Raw genomic sequence first — 18,933 nt, 5'->3', positions numbered from 1 at the left:
TGGTTCATATTATCGAACTCATACATTTTATTTATTGTAATATCAAAACTCGGTAAATTGTAATTACCCTGTAAACTTTATTTAAACATTAAATAAATAAAATGTAATTTACTCAATTCTAACAATTGTTCTTGGAAATGATAATGTTGTTCAAAACATAAAAAAAAACAAAGGACCACTAGCATATCCTTTTAAACGTTCGATAACGTCGCACAGGTCGTAGAAGTATAAATTAGCATCGACTTTCAGGACGTTGCTATTTGACTTTAAATGTAATGTGATCTTGACTGGAAATGTTTTTTTTTTTTTCAACTTGGCAACACTCCTGACAGTTAAATATTAGAATGGTAACATTATGTTTTTACCCGTGAGACAACTGCTGGCGTGCTTGTAGTTAATTAAGGTTAATTACTTATATCAAAAGATCACAGTCGTGCTTGAATTTAAACATGGAAAAATAAGGGTTATTCTTCAAATATCATTAACTTTAAAAATGGAACATAATAGGAAGTTAAAATTTCAATGTTTTGATAGGCAATGTAAAGATGAAGTTAATGTTTATTTTAAATTATGAAATATAAAGAAACAATGGTTAACGTATGTGTATCTTAGCAATGAAGAAACGCGCATCTTTATAAGTAGACTAAGCAACGGCGTAACTAATTCTAGAGATTGTTAGTTATTTTGCATGTTTCGTCAGTGTTCACGGTCCAAATATCGCCACATATTCGGTGTGAAAGTTGTGCATCCTTGGCGCAATCGTGCCAGTAAAAGGACCATTTACTCTGTTACTAACTTTTTTTACGCAATTTTGTAATAAAACGGCGCATCAATAAGAATTTTTTCATAATTGTTTATGTACATGCACGAATCTTTAAAAAAATATTTTATAATTATACATGAAGCGTGCAATAAAATGTTAACGTAATTTAGTAAATAGCTGGATATTAATAATTATACAAGTAATATTAGATAACAAAAAAACGTAATACTTTATAATAACAGAAAAATTCGTTAATAACGGACAAAATAGCTTTTCTAAATACTTATGTAATATGAATTTCATTATTACTTATGCACGGTTGTTTAAGAAAATAGGATTTTTATCTACCACGAATTTTTCGCAGGCTTTTCCAAAGGAACGTATATGTCGTGTAAAAAGAGTTGGGTGTACATGGGGCGTATCAACGCGGGACCGGTTGTTACGGCGAAGTGTATAACGTAGTGTTAGTTTCGAGGAAGTTAACGTTCCAGTGACGTCAGCTGCGATTAGTTTCAAAACAATTGTACGGTAAAGCACGCGGCGACTGTCTTCAGCCTATTGTCGCGTGAGAACATCTTTCTTGCGCCCTAGAACGGCGTCTCCAATAGAAAGTATCTGCTTGCATGGATTTATGAATTTCTTTTATATTTACATGCAACATAAACAATAAAAACATACCATCACACATCACACATGCCTTCAAAAATTTGAATTAAAAATATTTTTTAATAATTAATATTTATTATTAATAATATTATATATTAATTCTATTTAATATTATCTGAAGATTATGATGATGTATTTGCAAATAAAAGATATCTTCATCGTTCATATTGTTGCATCATATGAGACATGTACCTATAAAAAAATTATTATATTAACATTTTTAATTTATCTGCTTTGTCAAAAACTTGATTTTATAAGTTAAGAAAATTTCAAAGTGCATATTTCGAATTTTAATTATGATTTCTTAAGTTTACAACATGCGATTAATATTACATTTTCGATGCTGGTAAAGATATATAATCAATGTTGTTTTAGATAATTAAATTTTTACATTTTTAAACTTCTAACACAATTTTAAAAATACGTATAACATGTTTTTATGGAATTGTACCGATTACAAATTTATAAGCTTCAAAGTAAAATAAACTAATTCCTTACCTAATTCTTTATTATTGTTGATAGAATATAAGCTCACTTGTTAATATGCCTTGTAAATAAATAAAAATTCGTCGAATCGTACCACTATATTCGCGCGCGAAATTGCAACAGCGAATGTGCGACTTACATAAACGACCGAAAAACCAAAAAGCGCGCGCCTTCGCACGGATCATCGACTTATTACTTCACACCGTAACGCGATATCCGTCGCTCATAAACTATAGTCTCGGAAGCTTCCGTCTGCGGTGTCTTTTTGTCGTATAGAGAGCTCTTAATAATTTCCTTTATCTCAATCCACTCCGTTCGGGATCCTCTTAAAATACTTACCCCCACATCCGCTTCTTTTAATATCCGACGAAGCTACGGAATGCTCTCTCGATCCTGTTCCCTCGACACAATCTTTTATCTCTCTCCTTTCCGACGAACAGCAATTAAAGGCGGACAAAAAGGGCGAAATGAAATTCCACGTAAAAGTAGTTCGAAGTGCATGCTTTAGACGTTCACCATTGCGAATACGGACTCCAGTTCAAATTAAGACAATTACACGCCAATTATAGTTCGCGTTTAGCTAACTTTATTTTTATTGCGGCTCTCGTCTCGGGGCAGATAGATGATCACGTCAAAAATTCCAATTATTTCAAGTGTACTCTAGGAACTAAAATAACAACCTGCCCCGATGGGCGCGCGGATCGTAAATAACGATTAGTCATAGTGCGGAGATAAAGAAAATAAGCTCATCACGGACATGACAGTGGAGATGAATAGACGGTAGAGCTTTTACTGACTTTGCGGCAGCGTTAAGAAAACACTCCTTTTTCAAATGCCCACTCGTTTATGGTCACATTCTGACATTTTAACTGCGTCTCAAACATTAACTGTTGCAATAAACTAATCACCGAATAATTACAGCTTACGATGCAGTAAAAATTTGCGAGAAATTTTCAGCTTTCAAAAATATTATATAGATAAAATATTAATAATTATTCTATGATAATCACAATTTGAATTAGGAACGTGGTTAAGACAGCGACGTCGTTCCGTTCCAAAATTAAATCGGCCTCTCCGTTTTAAGCTATCATTTATCGTCAGGGCTACCATATAAATATTTTTCCTTTTCGATCATATTTATTATTTACCTATTTGTTTACTAATTTCGTTAATCAATTACTAGTGTGTTCGTTTATAAAAATTGTATACACACAGAGAGCTATTGTTTAACACTCTGTTTTTAAAATATTTTATGTTTTACCATGCATGTTTTCATTTCAATTTCTATTAAAGACACAGTTCGAATTGGTTCTCACGTTTGTTAGGGGCGCGACGAGTCCTCTTATCTGCGGTGATGAAATTCCTCGCGTTCCCTTCTTTATTCATCACACGCGTTCGGCTTCTAGGAATTGTGAGTGGTAGGCAGGCTGGTAGCGCAGCGCTCGTATCCGCAATGTGCGAATAAATCCTCGTCATTATTTAGTATGGGAGGTGGTGTACTTACGTGCGTCGAACATACTTCGCTGAATTTATCGACGTGTCAAAGGACGAACGCCCTGGGAACCTCGGAAACGCGGTCATCTCTTATTATTTTATATTGTTGTTAAAAGATTAGGATGTAATACTTAAAGTTAACTTTCTTAATATAAAAATTTAAAATTATTTCTTACAGACGTTTTGATGTAAATACTCTATTATACTTGCTAAGAAATACGAAATATAGCTGATTAATATCAGAATAAGGATCTGTCCTATGTAAATTAAATTTGTAGCAAATAATCAAGGCAGTAACACCAAATGTGTCATAATCTTTTGTTAAAGATACATTTACATACGATCATAGCTATATTAAGCTTCTTATCATTTCGAGTATGCGTAATAGATTAGCATAAAAACAGCATCAGTTTGAAATCTCGACCAAATCATGTCTAAACTTGTATTAATAAGGATTCTCAATTCAATATGAACCGATCACGAGGTCTTGGTATTCGAGGCTAAGTAGGGTTGCCAGTGAAAACAAAATGTATAATAAGATACGGTTAATAAAATTGCGGTTATTAAATTAAATATTTTAGTGTTAACAGTTTAATCTTTACGTATGCGACAGTTATTTCCCGTAACTTCGGGAAAGTTGATGTGACCTGACAACCCTGTCGTTTACCCTTCTCAACGTTATCACCCGATCTACCGTAGCGAGGTCGGTCTCAAGAAATTTGTTAGGTCCGCTTTTATTTTTTAATTCTTATGCCTCATTCAAATCATTCCGTTGTTTATTGCCGACATTTTCATTTTTCGAATTCCTGTGCACCGGTGAGACAGTGTGCGTCCAGACTGCCGCGAATCCCACCTATGCCATGTGAAATTAAAAGTCGTTCTTTACTTTTTTTCGTTAAAATTTACTCCGGGATTCTTTCCTGGGTTGCGCCCGGTGATTGTAATTGTGGTCAATAAATTAATGATCTTTGTTTTGTTTTCCTAAAACGAGCCAAATACCAAGTCGACTAGGCTACGTAAAATGTTCGAGTATAATGTGTAACATTTCGTCTTAAATTACAGCCGTCTTTAACTTTTTAATGCTTCTCGGTATCACCGCTTGGGGTAATTAATCCTTTTATAATGAGCCAGAGTTTCTCCAATACAGCGACCTCTGTTTATTTTGACTTTCGACTATGGCAACACTTGTCGCTGGGAGTTACGTTTTATGATTGCCGTGAGAAATTTTTAACCGCTTTAATTGGAGGATATTAATTGCACGCGTGTAAATCTCTTGAGAAATGTTTCTATTGGTTTGTTGACAAATAAATTACACCTTTATTCTTTATACAGTTTGAAATATAGATAGTTAATCATTTGAAAAAAAATCATTATTTGAGATAAAATCGAATTTTTAAAACTATAATTGTTATTCCTGACCATTTAGGACGTCCTAAATATAGTTTTAAGAAACAACTTTTGTCTCTTCACGGCGTTGTCAGTATACCAACCAATATAACCCGTCTCTTTTACGACGTCCGCATTAGAAAGTCGCGAGCATAGTACAACCAGCATCCTAAATTCTGACGCATTGTCGGCTTGAACTCGCCATACTTACTCGTGTTTACCACGAAACTGTTTAGCATTCTAACCGTACCGTGCACTGTCGCCAATAAAGCGTCGACCTGGATATTTTTTTATAGAATATTCGTACATAAAAATTTTACATTCACACGGTTACAACACTGTATATAATTTATTCTATAATCTTTAACATTTCCTAAATTGTTCTTGTACGCGACTACACGTGTACGAATATAGCATTAATTTTTTTTTTCCTAGTTATAAACGCGTTATTAAATCTTCAAAGGCTTACACAAATTTCGATGAACTAAAACCGTTAAGATCTCCGTGAATCATGAGTTCGGTCCTCTCGTTCGGCGCAAGAATAGAATGCGATAAAGTTAATTAAAACCATTAATAATTCGGATTAAACGTGTCTGAAACACTTTAACGTCGAAACGCTACGGGTCCTTCATTATCGTGCATTTCGCATATCTTTTAATTTGATGGACGGTACACGATGCTCCCTCGGCCCGTCTACGTGAACCGGTCCCGTGAACCAGCTCACGTTTCGATGCACATAGAACCTTATTCCAATGCAGTTAAATCACAAATGCTATTGGGACTCGCGGGGATATAGTTAAATGAAAAAAAAACCTGTTCAAACGACGTTACCACACTAGCAAAGTGTGAAATATGAAATCACGATCTTCACCATTCGCCCCGCTGTTTGTGTTCCGAATAACTAGGTAGTTTCTTATGAGGAAAGGAGAACTGCTCTCTGGGTTTGCTTTAACATTTTATTTCAATAATTCTTGTATCACAACCCGAATAGTTACGCGTTGAACATCCCTGTTTTGGTTTTTAAATCTATAACCAGCCAAATTGGTAGCCGTAAAAAGAAATGAATACGGATCTGTACCTTTTATACAAAACAAACAAACAATAAATGTAAACAATGATGGTCGGTACACGTGGGCAAAGCTGTGGGTAAGTAAGTCTTAGGATAATTTCTTTTGTTCAGTAAAATGTCCGAAACAGATGACGTTATTGAAAAGCATAAACTGACCGTTTCCCACGCATCCCCGAGTGTCCTTAATTAATAAACGAAATATGCAGGCTCCGATATCATAGTAGCGTTTGAGGTACCCTCATAAAACGATTATGAAATAACTCTCGGCTATTCAATTCCCGATATGCCTACTTCTATCGCGTTTTCTTCCTAAACTCAATTTAACGTGTCGTATTCGAGGAATACAATTAATGGCGTCGCTTTTAGGGTTACTATTAAGTTTTATTATTTTATTTAAAAGAAATGTTCCGTACTACTTATTATAAATAGACATTAGATTATTCTATTTTTAAATTAAAAACTGGTACATTAAGAAAATACTTCATTACTTCAATTGGTAACACTAAAACGTAACACTCCATTGTATAATGTACAAAATTAAATAAAAACTTCAGCGCCAGATATGGAACAATATTTAAAAATGGAACACACCGAAATTCTTATCGAAATGCATTTAATAAATAAAGCGAGTTTACACCGACAAGTATGTTTCCTTAATTGCCGCGTAGCTAGTCTGCGCGAGCATTGTAAGTGTACGGTATCGGGCCCGGCACGTTTATAAAGGCTACCTGTACACGTACGCTTACGTCGGCGGCCGCTTTTTATGGGCTGCGCCGAGTCACTGTCGTGGGAACCGGCATACACTTACAGCGGGCACAGCTGACCGAAATGCGCTCTCCATACCCGATTAACAAATCAATACATTGTGTACTACGGCTTAGCGCTCACGACCACCCGACGCCCTCCGACGATTTGCTCCTTCGCCACCAACGAATAAAGTCCACGTTATATCGGACGATGAAATAAAGGATAAATCTGAAGTTTGTTTATTCAGATCGGTAGTGTTTGGTATTCAGAGCGGTGCGATAACGCGTCCGACCACGGCTCCGACTTTATTATAAATTCGTCAAAACCACCTCATAACTCGAAAAGAAAACTTTCCTATTACGGCGTGAGACGCTGAGAAAATGTGATTTCTAGTATCGATTTCCATCTACAATGATGATTGTTAGCGGGTTATGCTAAATAGCTCATTGTTACGTCTCTCGGCGCTTGTAATGTTTTCATTCGCCTCTAATTGACGTGAAGGGACATCTGGCGGTGAAAAATTGAATCATGCGGTAAGCGTGTCATATGAAGGAATTAAGTTGACCTTTCATATCCGCCGGTCACAGCTGCCGCCCCGTTGATTGCCTTTACAACGTTACGTCGCTCCGCGTCTAAGATTTTAAAGCCGGTTAATTCTAAAACAAGGCGATCGGCCTTTCTGATTATATACAATCTGCTTCTAATGAAAGCCAATTTCTTCGACTGTAATTATGAAAGCGGTATAAACAAATTTCGTCATTACTAAACAAATTTTATTGTTGTTATGCTTTTGGCTGCACTTTAACAGATGAATGTGGCAACCGAAGCTTTTTGCGATCGCCAACTAGACAATTATATGCGTCGTTCACACTCGAACAAGCGTTTATCCTTCATTGCGAGAACCCGCTGCACTTCGTCGTATGAATCTATTGTCTCAGCTAATTGGAGGTTAATGAACTAGACGGAAGCTACTACGCCATTTTTATAGACATTTTTGCATGGCCGGGAGTGTCCGGGCAATAAAAGCCATTGATAAACCGCGGCCAGGCGCCGCCGCGCTGCCGTCGTCCGCTATCGCCTCTAATCGTATTTTCGACAACCGTTTTGCCTCCTTAAGCAAACATTCACAAATGTCAACAGCGCACTATCTGATACCAACGCATTTCAGTACAATTTTTTATACGCGCACGTACGGAAACGATGATTCCATATTGGGCGAGCTATGTACGAATGGTCGGGTATTTTTAGCCCGTATTAATACAATTCAGAGTGCATCTGCTCATGCTTCACCTGTCTCTCTGTGCTGTTAATTTACACTCATCCGCCGCTCCGAAACACGTCGTAAAGTAAAGGAAATATTTGAAATGCTCGACCGCCGCCCATTCCGAAGGTCTCCTACCTATATGCTCGCTTGCTTTATCTTTACTTGAAACGAGAAAACGTGTACACTTTTGCTGCGAGAATACTTACAGGTTTTTTGTTATGAAATGTAATGATGAATGATTTTAATATTATTTTTTGGTTTGCAGGGTACTTTCTCGCTCATTGTGGAAGCGTGGCACGATACGAATGAGACCTCAAGATCTGACGGTGAGTACATGAGTTTTCATTTTATTAAAGTCGTGAAAACGCATATTTTTTTTTTTGTAAAATTCAAATCACGTACGCCACGAGACGCTCACATTCAGGTTTCACTGTAATTCTGGGTGTTTATCGTGCATTTAACGGACAGTATGTATATTTGAATGCTTATATTATCACATCGTGGAAGACAAAAATGTTCCCATGGTGTGGACACTTGGCGTTCTGGGCACGCCGCGTTGTGCGTGATTCGCGTGCCAATGCGGCCCGTATTCTAATAAACTCAGCCTTCTGTAGGACGAAAATTTAGTAGAAATGTTCTAATGTATTCCGGTGGCCGTTGACCGGTGCTTAGACGTCAGATCAAATCAAAAATATCTAACATATATGATACACTGTGTACGTTTTTGAATACGTGCTATTTTAAATTAGATGGTTTGCTTTCGATTCGACCTCTGCTGTAGATATCACCCGGGCGGAGACCCTATAAACTATTGACAGGTTACGTCGCACATGCGACATGGCGTGACCGAAAACCGATCCCAAATGAAATATAACCGCACCAAACGTAAATACATCATCATGATTATTTTCTCGTGCATCGATACTCGATTATTGAGCTCTAAAATTTCATACGCATGCAAATACGGCATGCTTCTGAAATGTTATCGCTAGCTTTTATAAAAAAAATTGTCGTTTTTTAAAATGAGAATGAAACATTTTAAAATTTATATTTTCAATATTTTTTCATTAATAAACCTTTTCTTTTAATCTGTTGAATAGACTTGCGACACGCCCGCATCGGGTTATGATATTCGCATACTCAACTCTAAGAACCGCCTATTTCATAATTAGATTTTGAACCCACTGCACTCCTGCCGTCATAATTACAACCCTGTTCAAAAAAAAAAAGAAACTAGCGTGATTTACTTAAAAAGAGATTCGAAGATATGGTGCGCTACGGAGCCGGTTACCGAAAATCATTAGCGTCCTGAGTGGATAACTTAAGATTAGGGCAACCATATCTAATGTCATAAAACAAGGACTTGAATTATTTGATTCGATTTGTTATTTGTGTATAATTTTAAATTAAGAAAAAACAAATGAATTGTATTTAACAAAAAGAATGTAGTATGATGTATATGTCAAGTATATCATTTCGAAAATCAATCGCATATTATGCGTCGCATATGGCAACACTAACAAGAGGACGGTGTATTTTTAATATGGCGCGGGAGCGATGGGCGTCGCCGCATCACTACCGAGAAACGTAACCAACAGAAATCTAATCAACCATAATAACAGGTTAGAGCGCGGCAGTTTGTGTGCACTCGCTATCCGCTGCACGACGCTTAATTAAATCACATTCGACTTTTTTTTAACTATTTCTAATATCAGTCGCGACTATTCGACCAAGAAAGAGGACTAGAAGTAACCTACAATATACAAGTTCAAAGAAAAAGTATTCTTTTTGTAATCCACATAGGATCATTTAAAATTAACCACTTTAGTACATCATGAGTAGAATACTAAAAGAGCTTAATTTGAAAGAAACTAGTTCGATACATCAGAATAAACTTCTCTATAAAGCATTCTCTAACTTAACCCTTAATTAGGCGCATTAAGAAAATCACTCAATTAGGCGCATGGGGTCTTAAATGACCCCAAAAAAATATTGGGAAAAGAGTATCAAAAAGGAATAAAACTTAATGGATTTCTATAGTAATTAATAAAGTTCTTTAATATACTTAACTTCAAGAAACAAATACTTACTATGACATTAAAAATATTAAAAAAAAACAAAACAGTAAACCTCTCTTTAAACTAATTTTTTTGGCATAGCCGAGATCAACTTAAGAAATAAAGTTTATTTAGCCTCATCAGCGGAATCTTCTGTTCTGCATCCGACGCAGTAAATCCTTGAGTATTGCTGACAAATAAATTTACGACACTTGAAACATTTTGGTGGCACTTTTTTGTCGTCCTTTCTAGGACATGATGAACAGCGCCCGCGCTTAGCTGTCGATTGATAAACCGCCGTGTTCACATTATAAACTTCATGGAGCCGTTTTTTTGTTGTCGCTGGTACAGCACGTAGTTGTATGCGACGTTTTTGGTGATCTTCCACAAGTGCCGCAGCTATTTTCTTCAAGAAAATCCGTCTAGTATATGTCAAAGTCTTCTCAGTATTCGCTTTGTGTATGACACATGGGTTGATGCCAGATATGTTTATACTCCAGGTAAATGTAAAATAATATTTTGTGCTCGGATCCTTACTGCGTTAGATGGTGGTACTTTACACCATTTCACTTTCGGGCCATTTCTCTGAGTATGTCGAGAAAAAAATAATTATCTTCCGTTGATACAAGAATGTCTTGGATATGTTCAGACTCCTCAATTTCGCTTTCTGAATTATGAGCACTATCAATGACAGCATCGTTTAAAGTTTCGTCTTGCGAATCCGAAGCAGCAACATCTTGCTCTTCATCAAGCTCTTCATCCAGCCATTGCAATACTTGTTTGTCGTTAGGCATTTCAATTTTAAAAAAAAGAAAATGCATAGAAAAAAACTCAAAAATACATAAAGAAATCATACCGGATCAATATACTCACATTCAAAGATAAACAGTAAACAATATACTAATATAAACACAAAAAAAATTACAAAAGTAAAAACTTACCTTTGCCAAAAAATGGAACGTAACTGGGCGCATGGGGTCAGCTCTCTAAAGGACAGCGATGTGTGGGCAAGAGTTAATGTTCTGGATGCGACTAATTTGCGTACCCTGCGGGGAGTTAGGAAGCTAGAAAGAGCGTTAGTACGCTCTGAAGACTGTAAGCCATTATTTTTTGAATTTCAAGCAGCCCTGACCCCATGCGCCTAATTAAGGGTTAAAGCTATGAGGGTTGAAACGATTCCTAATATAAGAGACCACAACAAACTAACAGGTTTTTTTGTGTTCACTTTTACAATATTCTTATTACAGTAGTTAAAGCAATTCATTCTCAAGCTATAACTTAAAATCCTTCACTTAAAACACGAAACAAGAATTTATTGTTTAGAATAGGCATAGCATTTTGAAAAAGATAAAACAATAATGTAAGGTACATTTAAAAATATATTTTTACATGAACTACCGCCTGGTTCGGAAGGTTGATTTAAGATTAGATACTTTTTCATACTGATACTATTAGTATATTTGTCACTTAAAAACCATGATAAATCAAACATTTTTATCTCTTATATTATTTAATATAATAATATGCTTTATTGATCAATCTTGTCTTAACTGGTTTTAAATTTTTTACCTTTAATGAAAATTAGTTTAAAATAGTGTCTGTGTTCCAAAAGAATTAAATCACTTTAAGTAAAAGAAAAATTAAGCAAAAAGAAAAGTGTCTAAAAGTTATTGTCCGGCTCTTATTAAAAGAGTGGTGGACGTTCTATTTTTATTTCGACAAATTTTTACAAAATGAATGTGAAGTCGTTGCACAAACTTTAGAGCTGACACTTGCAAAGTATCGAATGCAAGATATATGTTCGCCATTGTTGTAAATATAAAAGAGATTCTGCGACTTAACGAATCGCACGTCATTGTCGCCTACCTAGACGAACCCGCAGGGATTCAGAGAGATGTTTTACGCCCGGGGCGACGACCAACACACCTGGTGCGCTAACGGGCCCCGCGTTATTGTTCGAAAAATACAGAGAGCAGCTTCCTTACCTTGTCCATCGTCGTACGGCATGCTGGAAAAAATGAAGAGGCACCGGAAGATTCAATTTATGATGTTACCAGAAAGTGTCGACAGATGGCGAGCACATGCCTCGGGCACTATGAGTCGCTTTGTTTACCGGCGTCTCCGCTCACGATATCGCCGCGGTCTCGCCTTACGCCGCCGAGAGCGTGTGAAATAAAGCATCAAGTGATTCCTCCACAATGTTGCCCAGATATCCGGTATTGAACCGGACTGCGTCTATACCGGTTCAAAAATCACATTTCCTGTCTTATCTAAAGAAATTATCGCTTCGTGTAATATATATAAAAGTTTAATAAATATTTTCTATCGCCTTTGAATTAAATAAAGCGTTAAAAAGTAGTTGACGACAGGCGGATTATAAACTAAAATGGAATTATCGACGGCCATGTTGTGACGCCCGCTTATCTGTACGTACGTTATTAGTCAATTCATTACGCATTCCCTGATCTCAGTTCCCAGAGCTTTCTCGTAGCGACGCTTTAATTGCCTCTCGCCGGGCCTTGCGTTGCGCAATCCGCGATTCGTAAGTTTTCGGCGCGGAATTACCGCTTCCACAAATATAATGGGCAATTAACGCTTCGAACCACGTGCGAAAGATTTAATACTTCTTTAATCTCGTCCGAGTACAAGCTTCACGTTCGGAGACTTGCGAGATGTTTACCCGTCCCGCCGTGAAGCGCCGTTCAAATTGAAAACTCGAAGCATTAGAAGTGGACAGTTTTATAAACAAAAGGAGTGAGCCGTTTGTGTGCACAGTCCATTGATGAAATTCCGTTTCCCACAGCGTCGCCGCGGGCCGGTCGGACCACTGCCAGAAACGAGACGCTCGAATATACAATACAAACCGAGACGCGTCGAGACTCGACTTGCTTATTTACGCCTTACGTTAAAATCTACGTGCTCATATGCAAATTGATGACTCGATTCGCACGTCTCTCGCTAATTAGACGGTACAGGCCGAGTCCACATAGCACGATGTCAATCCGAGCGTAATGAGCATTCGCATCCTTTTGCATCGATGCCGTCCATCGGAAGCTGCATCGCGTGATCGCATCGGCGTTTTCTTCAAAATCGCATTTAATGCATCCCAAATCGTCCGCATCCGACGTATCAGCCAATCCAAATTGTTAAATCGCTTTCTTTTATTTCGTATAACTCGAGCTTGGTCTGACCTCTGCCCGTAATAACACGGTTCCTAAACACGTACACCGTCCTCCTTTAAATGGGTTATTTATTTATATATTAAAACATGGTGCGTATGTGTTCATTTTCTGTCTGCGTCGATTTACGATGATGAGTGTAATTTGTGACGCACAGGGTTTTGAGTGAGCGTGGTTGAAAACAAAAACCAGCACTCTTCCTACAAATTACCTACCGTAGCTAATAGGGTTAGCAAATCCAGTAAAAGAAAATAATGTATTTTAGCTACGGTTGCAAGTTTTAAAAAGGAATTTATTTATTTTCAGTCATTATCATTGTGCTATTTAAGAAAATAAAAGTTGCGAAACACTTTTGAACGTAGCAACCCTACCACACCTGAACGAACTCACGGTTGCCATAATTCTCCTGCGCACATTTGAGCTAAATTGTACGCCGTTGTGCTTGGTTCCCACACATCATTTTTCTAATCTCCTCTCCCTTCTACTCTACAGCCTTACTACAATAACATTTTCTTGACAATGCTAATAAATGCCAACATTATAAATCTATATATGCTTTCAATTTTAAATAAAACCTACATAAAATACAGTCTTGATAATATCACGAATGTAGAATTTCTTGTAGGACGTTATGAAACATGGTCGTCTTGTTGTGTAGACAGATTTAACTTTTTACGTAATGATATATCACAAGGTGTTCTCTCCCGTTCCCGATGCGATTGATTTACGCTTTCTATTCGTAATCGGAATAAATCTATATTTATTATGTTTTGTAGATGGTAGGCAGCGAGTGTATCTACGCGGTTTATCTGTCAGATTTATTGCTTCGATAGTATCGGCGTAAGCTTAAACAGTTGAATCCGACTCTGTTTTAACCAGAAATATCTGTCAGTTGAACAGATTATGAAGTGGATCTCACGCCAAAAACGTTCATAGCATCAAGCGTTCAAAAACGAGATAGATCGAGTACAGTGCGTTGATATCCATTAGCCTACAGGTTGGGTAATAAACAATCGAGCCGCGGAATGCCCGATCGGAGATAAACCACCATCTCATTACTCGATATCCTTTATCGCTGACACCCCACGCAACACAAAGAACAATCCGTCCGTGCCCGTGTACCATGCGCCACGAAATTAGTCGGCTACGATCGTTTTTATGTACCTTTTAATTTTGTTTCGCGTCTGGTTTAATTTTATCGGCCGTCGGGATTACCGGCTTAGGAATGTAGCGTCGGGATGGGCAAAAAGGCGAAGACGAGCGCGAGTGGAAATAAATAAATGTAGGAACTCCACGGCACCATAGCCCGCCTCGCCTTGCCGCCGCGAGTGCGAGTTTCATCAATGAAGCGCCGTTTTTTTATAACCCCCTGTAGTTTCCGCAGATACGGAGATGTAGTTTTTCCAATAACACTAGTTTTTGTGTTACTGAAGAATGTGTTTAGTGAGTCTCAATGAAAACGGACGCCGTCGTAGCAAATCACTGAATCACGTTTGGTAACAATGAATTCCCGCGTTCGAATGCGGGCGTCAAATAGACACTAACAGGTCAATTTACTCGTGTAACCCTTTCCCACGGCGATAAACAAACGCAGATAATACTTTTTTCGACTTAATCAAATTAAGCGTGTCGTTATCCTACACAGATTCGAATCTCTGGCGTCCGCACGAACTTCGCCTTTATTAACATGATCTTATGCTGCAGTTTTTCTATGAACATAAATCAACTAATACGGTCCGAAATATACACTCGTTTATAAATAAAGTCACAAAAGCATTATTAATAAAATAATTTTATTTTTCAGATTCATTGATTGCCCGTATGACGAAACAAAGTATAGCAGACGTTGGAGGTCCTTGGGTGGAAGAAGAGCAGCGGTGGGGCGGGGTTGGCGGCGTTCACTTAAGGCTATCGTACCGAGTCACCTGCGCAGCGCACTACTATGGCCCCGGCTGTGAGGTCCTCTGCAGACCGAGGAACGACTCCTTTGGACACTACACATGTTCGCCCGCCGGAGAAATCGTCTGCCGACCAGGCTGGACGGGCGACTACTGCTCGAAACGTAAGTTTTTTATTAACTTCTAATTTCAGTTCTAAAATCGATTTCAAATCGATTTCATTTAAATCAATGATAACATTTAGTAAATTCATGATTGTAGCACAGGTATGAAGCAAATCGGTTATACAGTCTCACGGTACTCGTGTTACACTACGTCAAGCGTTGTGTTACAACGAACTATTGAAATTTCGAGGCGAATTATGTGTCACAACGCGCTGCAATTTAAATATGGAACGTCCCCCCAATTCACTCATCCTCATTAATAACGCGTTACGACAAAAATTTTAGCCGAACATCCTCTCGTAAATGTATCTAATTGTAGCACGCGACCTTTCCACTAGCAACACCGGCGAAACGTTTTCTCTCGGCGTCCTGCTTTTTGCGGACAAGCGCCGCACCTAAGTGACTCATCGGGTCAAAGGCTCACCTTCCTTTATTTCAAAGATATTATAACACCATCGAATTCACCGCATTCGATTCAATTTCTTACATTTACTTATTGCGCACAAACACACGATAATACGATTGTTTTTATCCCTGGAAAGGTGCTATTTAATTTATTTATAAACACATATACACAAGTTACGTAATTGTTGTAGAACTTTGAATAAACCATTTTAAGGATTAATCGATGTTAATGTGCTAGAATAAGCAGGGATCAAAAACATTTTGTGTTAAGGCGCTCGTAAAATCTTTAACGACTCGCCTGCTTTATTAGTCTGCCGTGATGAATACTTTCAGAAGATATGAAACTGAAAATGTAGCCGAAACTTTGTTTTAAATTAATCCTTATAATGTCTTCATACAGCCCGAACAAAGAAACATTAAAGTTAATCAAGAGATCGAAAAATTTTAATTAAATAGTTCTCATTCATAGCTGTAATGAAGTCAATAACCCCATATCACTAATTTCTTAAAAAAGCATCGGAAGATTAATTACATGAATTTTTATTGTTAATTGTTTTAAGTCCAAGTTTCCACATAAAGTAATTAATACATAAAAACTATTTTTATGACACTCCGTAACGGCTTCAGCGGCCAACACTGTGCAACATTTTTAATTTTGTTGATTCTTATCTCAAGTATAATTAAACTTTATTACATAGATATCACGTCGAATATTTATTAAAAATGGCGTTGAGAAAAAATAACATATTCTATTAGTATATAGGATAAATAATAGTTACAGGTGTAAGTTAAAACATAGCTCCTTTGTCAGCGAAAAGCTTTTTCATCTGTTTCCAGACATTCTATATAACTTTTTTTTATATTGGAATGTGACTGGCCAATAATTTCCGATAGTTAAGTCTGACAGAATAAAGTAATATATAGCTTTAATTTCGGATTTTATTATTTATGCATACGTCGATTTTTGGATAAGGTATACCATACATCTTTACGTTCACCCCTTTTAAAGCTTTAACATCTATAACCAATCATCCTGTATTAGAACAACGAATTATTTATATTTCATTTACCCGCCAAAACCAAAACTGATAAAACTTTTTTTCTTCACAAGAGGCACAGATCAAATATCTATTTAGTCAACAGCGGTGTGGGCTTAATGCTCTTTTAATAAATTAACGGAGTAATAATTAATTGCATCGATTTATTATATGGTACATTAGTAAAGCCGTCTATTTGTACGTCGCGCTGTCGGATATGCGTGTGGTCTTTGTCAGCTTGTTTGTCCCCGTCTCTATAGATGTATGCGTAAACAATGGCATCCGAGATGGTCTTGATCAACACAACATTAATCAGTGTCTACCTGTACATTTTTATTAACATATTTCGGGCCACTTACAATTCGTATGAGAAATTAAAAGTAATAACTTGATTACTTAGTTGTTAAATCTTAAATAAGTTATATGTGATTAATATCATAACTGCTGTACTATTTTAAAATGGATATTTAAAAAATGACAGCAAAAAATCCTCCTGAGTTTGTTGTGGGCTTTTCTTAGATCAGAACGCTTTTGGTACCCGCATTACTTTAAGTAGGGGGATGACTTATAGAGGAGTTCAATCAGATGATAGTCTTTTTCAGATTGGGTTCTGATAAGAATGTCAGTTCTTATCATAACGTACACAAGTGGTCTCTTTAAATCATCATACGTGGATAATAATATAAATAATTGAATATTACGATAAATTCATAACGCGGTAACTGAAGCGTGCGATTAAAACAATCGATACGTACACGATTTGCAATTCTATCGAGCGGACGCGCACAAAAAGGGCCCGTCTAAACCTTTCAAACGCTGGCGTATGTTGAACGCATCGTAAAACAACTCGAGATGCATTGTGGCGGGGCGGATGTCATCGCAATCTCGGCAGCCCCACCTGCTGCCGCGTTCCCACACTCCGGCGCCGCAAAAAAACCCGCCAGACAGAGACAACACGTCCCTCCGTCCCTCTCGCGCGCCAGGGCTGACACCTCACGCATCTTCGGAACTTTTTTTTGACCTAGTCATTGTACTGCTGCCCAAGTGGCATTTGCAGATTCTGGGGCGCTTTGCTCAAGACTGGGAAGCCTTGGCTCAAACCGCTGCATACTACAATTTCACCGGATTGGACTTCGGAACTCCATTATCATGGACGTACTGATTTGTTACCGTTCACAAAACTTGACAGTCTCGTCAAATATTTCAGATAAACTCTTTAAAATTTACTTCGAAATTTATTCCCATTTAGATTAGTACTTTCGAGCCCGATTCCTTAAAATTTGAAGTTATTACAATCTATTATTTGCAGTCAGTCTAATATAACTTTAACATATATATATATATATTATTGCTTAAACCATGAAACTTGGCCTTTGTACAACTGGCGACAGCCCTACAGCGAAGTTTGTATCGTCGATTACGAAAATGTAAAAGCGAGAGAAGCGGCCATAATGAAATGAAAACAACGCTCGCTCCGCGCGCACGCACGCCGCGCCGACCGGGTCAAAAACACCTTTAAACGAGAAACGAAACGCCAATCGAAATAAACTCCGCACTTGACCGTGTCACGAACCATCTGCCGAACGGTATCCAGCCTTCTGGGAAAGCTTAACAAACCCGAAAAGACATTCGCATGCACCGAACGCATTACCATCCACCTTCGCTAATGACGGGGTAAACAACGCAATTTCGCCTAATTGTCGATCCGGGCCTCGTTCTCACGAGCGTATCCCGAATTGCGAATCCCACGCGGCCCGTATTTCCCTACTCGAACAGATGGAACGACTAAATATTTGCACAGGACCGGAACGCGTGTAACATGTCTAGGGAAGGTTTTTTCAACGACTTACCTGTGCCTCCCGTAAAGCACCCAAGAAATAGATGCCTCTACCTTCTTATAATTAATAACTCAGCGGGGGGTAGCCACCCGCGGCACTTGTTCTTTAACCCTACTGACACTTACTAACTTTTACGACTCCCGTTTTACCAACCGTTCAAGGAGCCAGATAAGATTGTAGTCGAGTGCCGTCGCTTTGGAGTGCATAGTGCAACGAGTCATTAACTTGACTACTTCAAACTCTTTGATCTGCGCCTTGATGCGCCTGTACATCTAAAATAAACTCGATCTTATTCACTAATTAAGCTAAATATTGTACTACGTCGGAAGTGTAACATGAATTATTAAACTAGCCATTTCAATTTGTTAGAACGAGTCGTAAGCCGATTAGCTCGGTGCACTTTCGGGAGCTTTGAGCGGCTTATGCGAAGTTTAAACCTATATAACGGTCCGGGGGCGCCGGGAGAGGCTAATCTCCTAT

The 18,933-nt window shown here is 37.8% G+C and overlaps 1 protein-coding gene across 1 annotated transcript in view; it reads left to right on the top strand.

Moving 5' to 3' along the window:
- Positions 1 to 18,933, top strand: part of Delta (neurogenic locus protein delta) — a 37,200-nt gene that overhangs the window by 13,283 nt on the left and 4,984 nt on the right. The window contains exons 3-4 of the mRNA XM_068763551.1: positions 8,141 to 8,201; positions 14,916 to 15,173. Of these exons, the coding sequence (XP_068619652.1) occupies positions 8,141 to 8,201; positions 14,916 to 15,173 (319 nt within the window). The remainder of the gene's footprint in view (positions 1 to 8,140; positions 8,202 to 14,915; positions 15,174 to 18,933) is intronic.

Source organism: Battus philenor, unplaced genomic scaffold (genome assembly GCF_028537555.1).
Source record: "Battus philenor isolate CCGP_79_NKW_IND1 unplaced genomic scaffold, ilBatPhil1.0.hap1 SCAF_18, whole genome shotgun sequence".
Taxonomy (NCBI): Eukaryota; Metazoa; Arthropoda; class Insecta; order Lepidoptera; family Papilionidae; genus Battus; species Battus philenor.
This window is presented reverse-complemented; position numbering and strand designations above follow the sequence as displayed.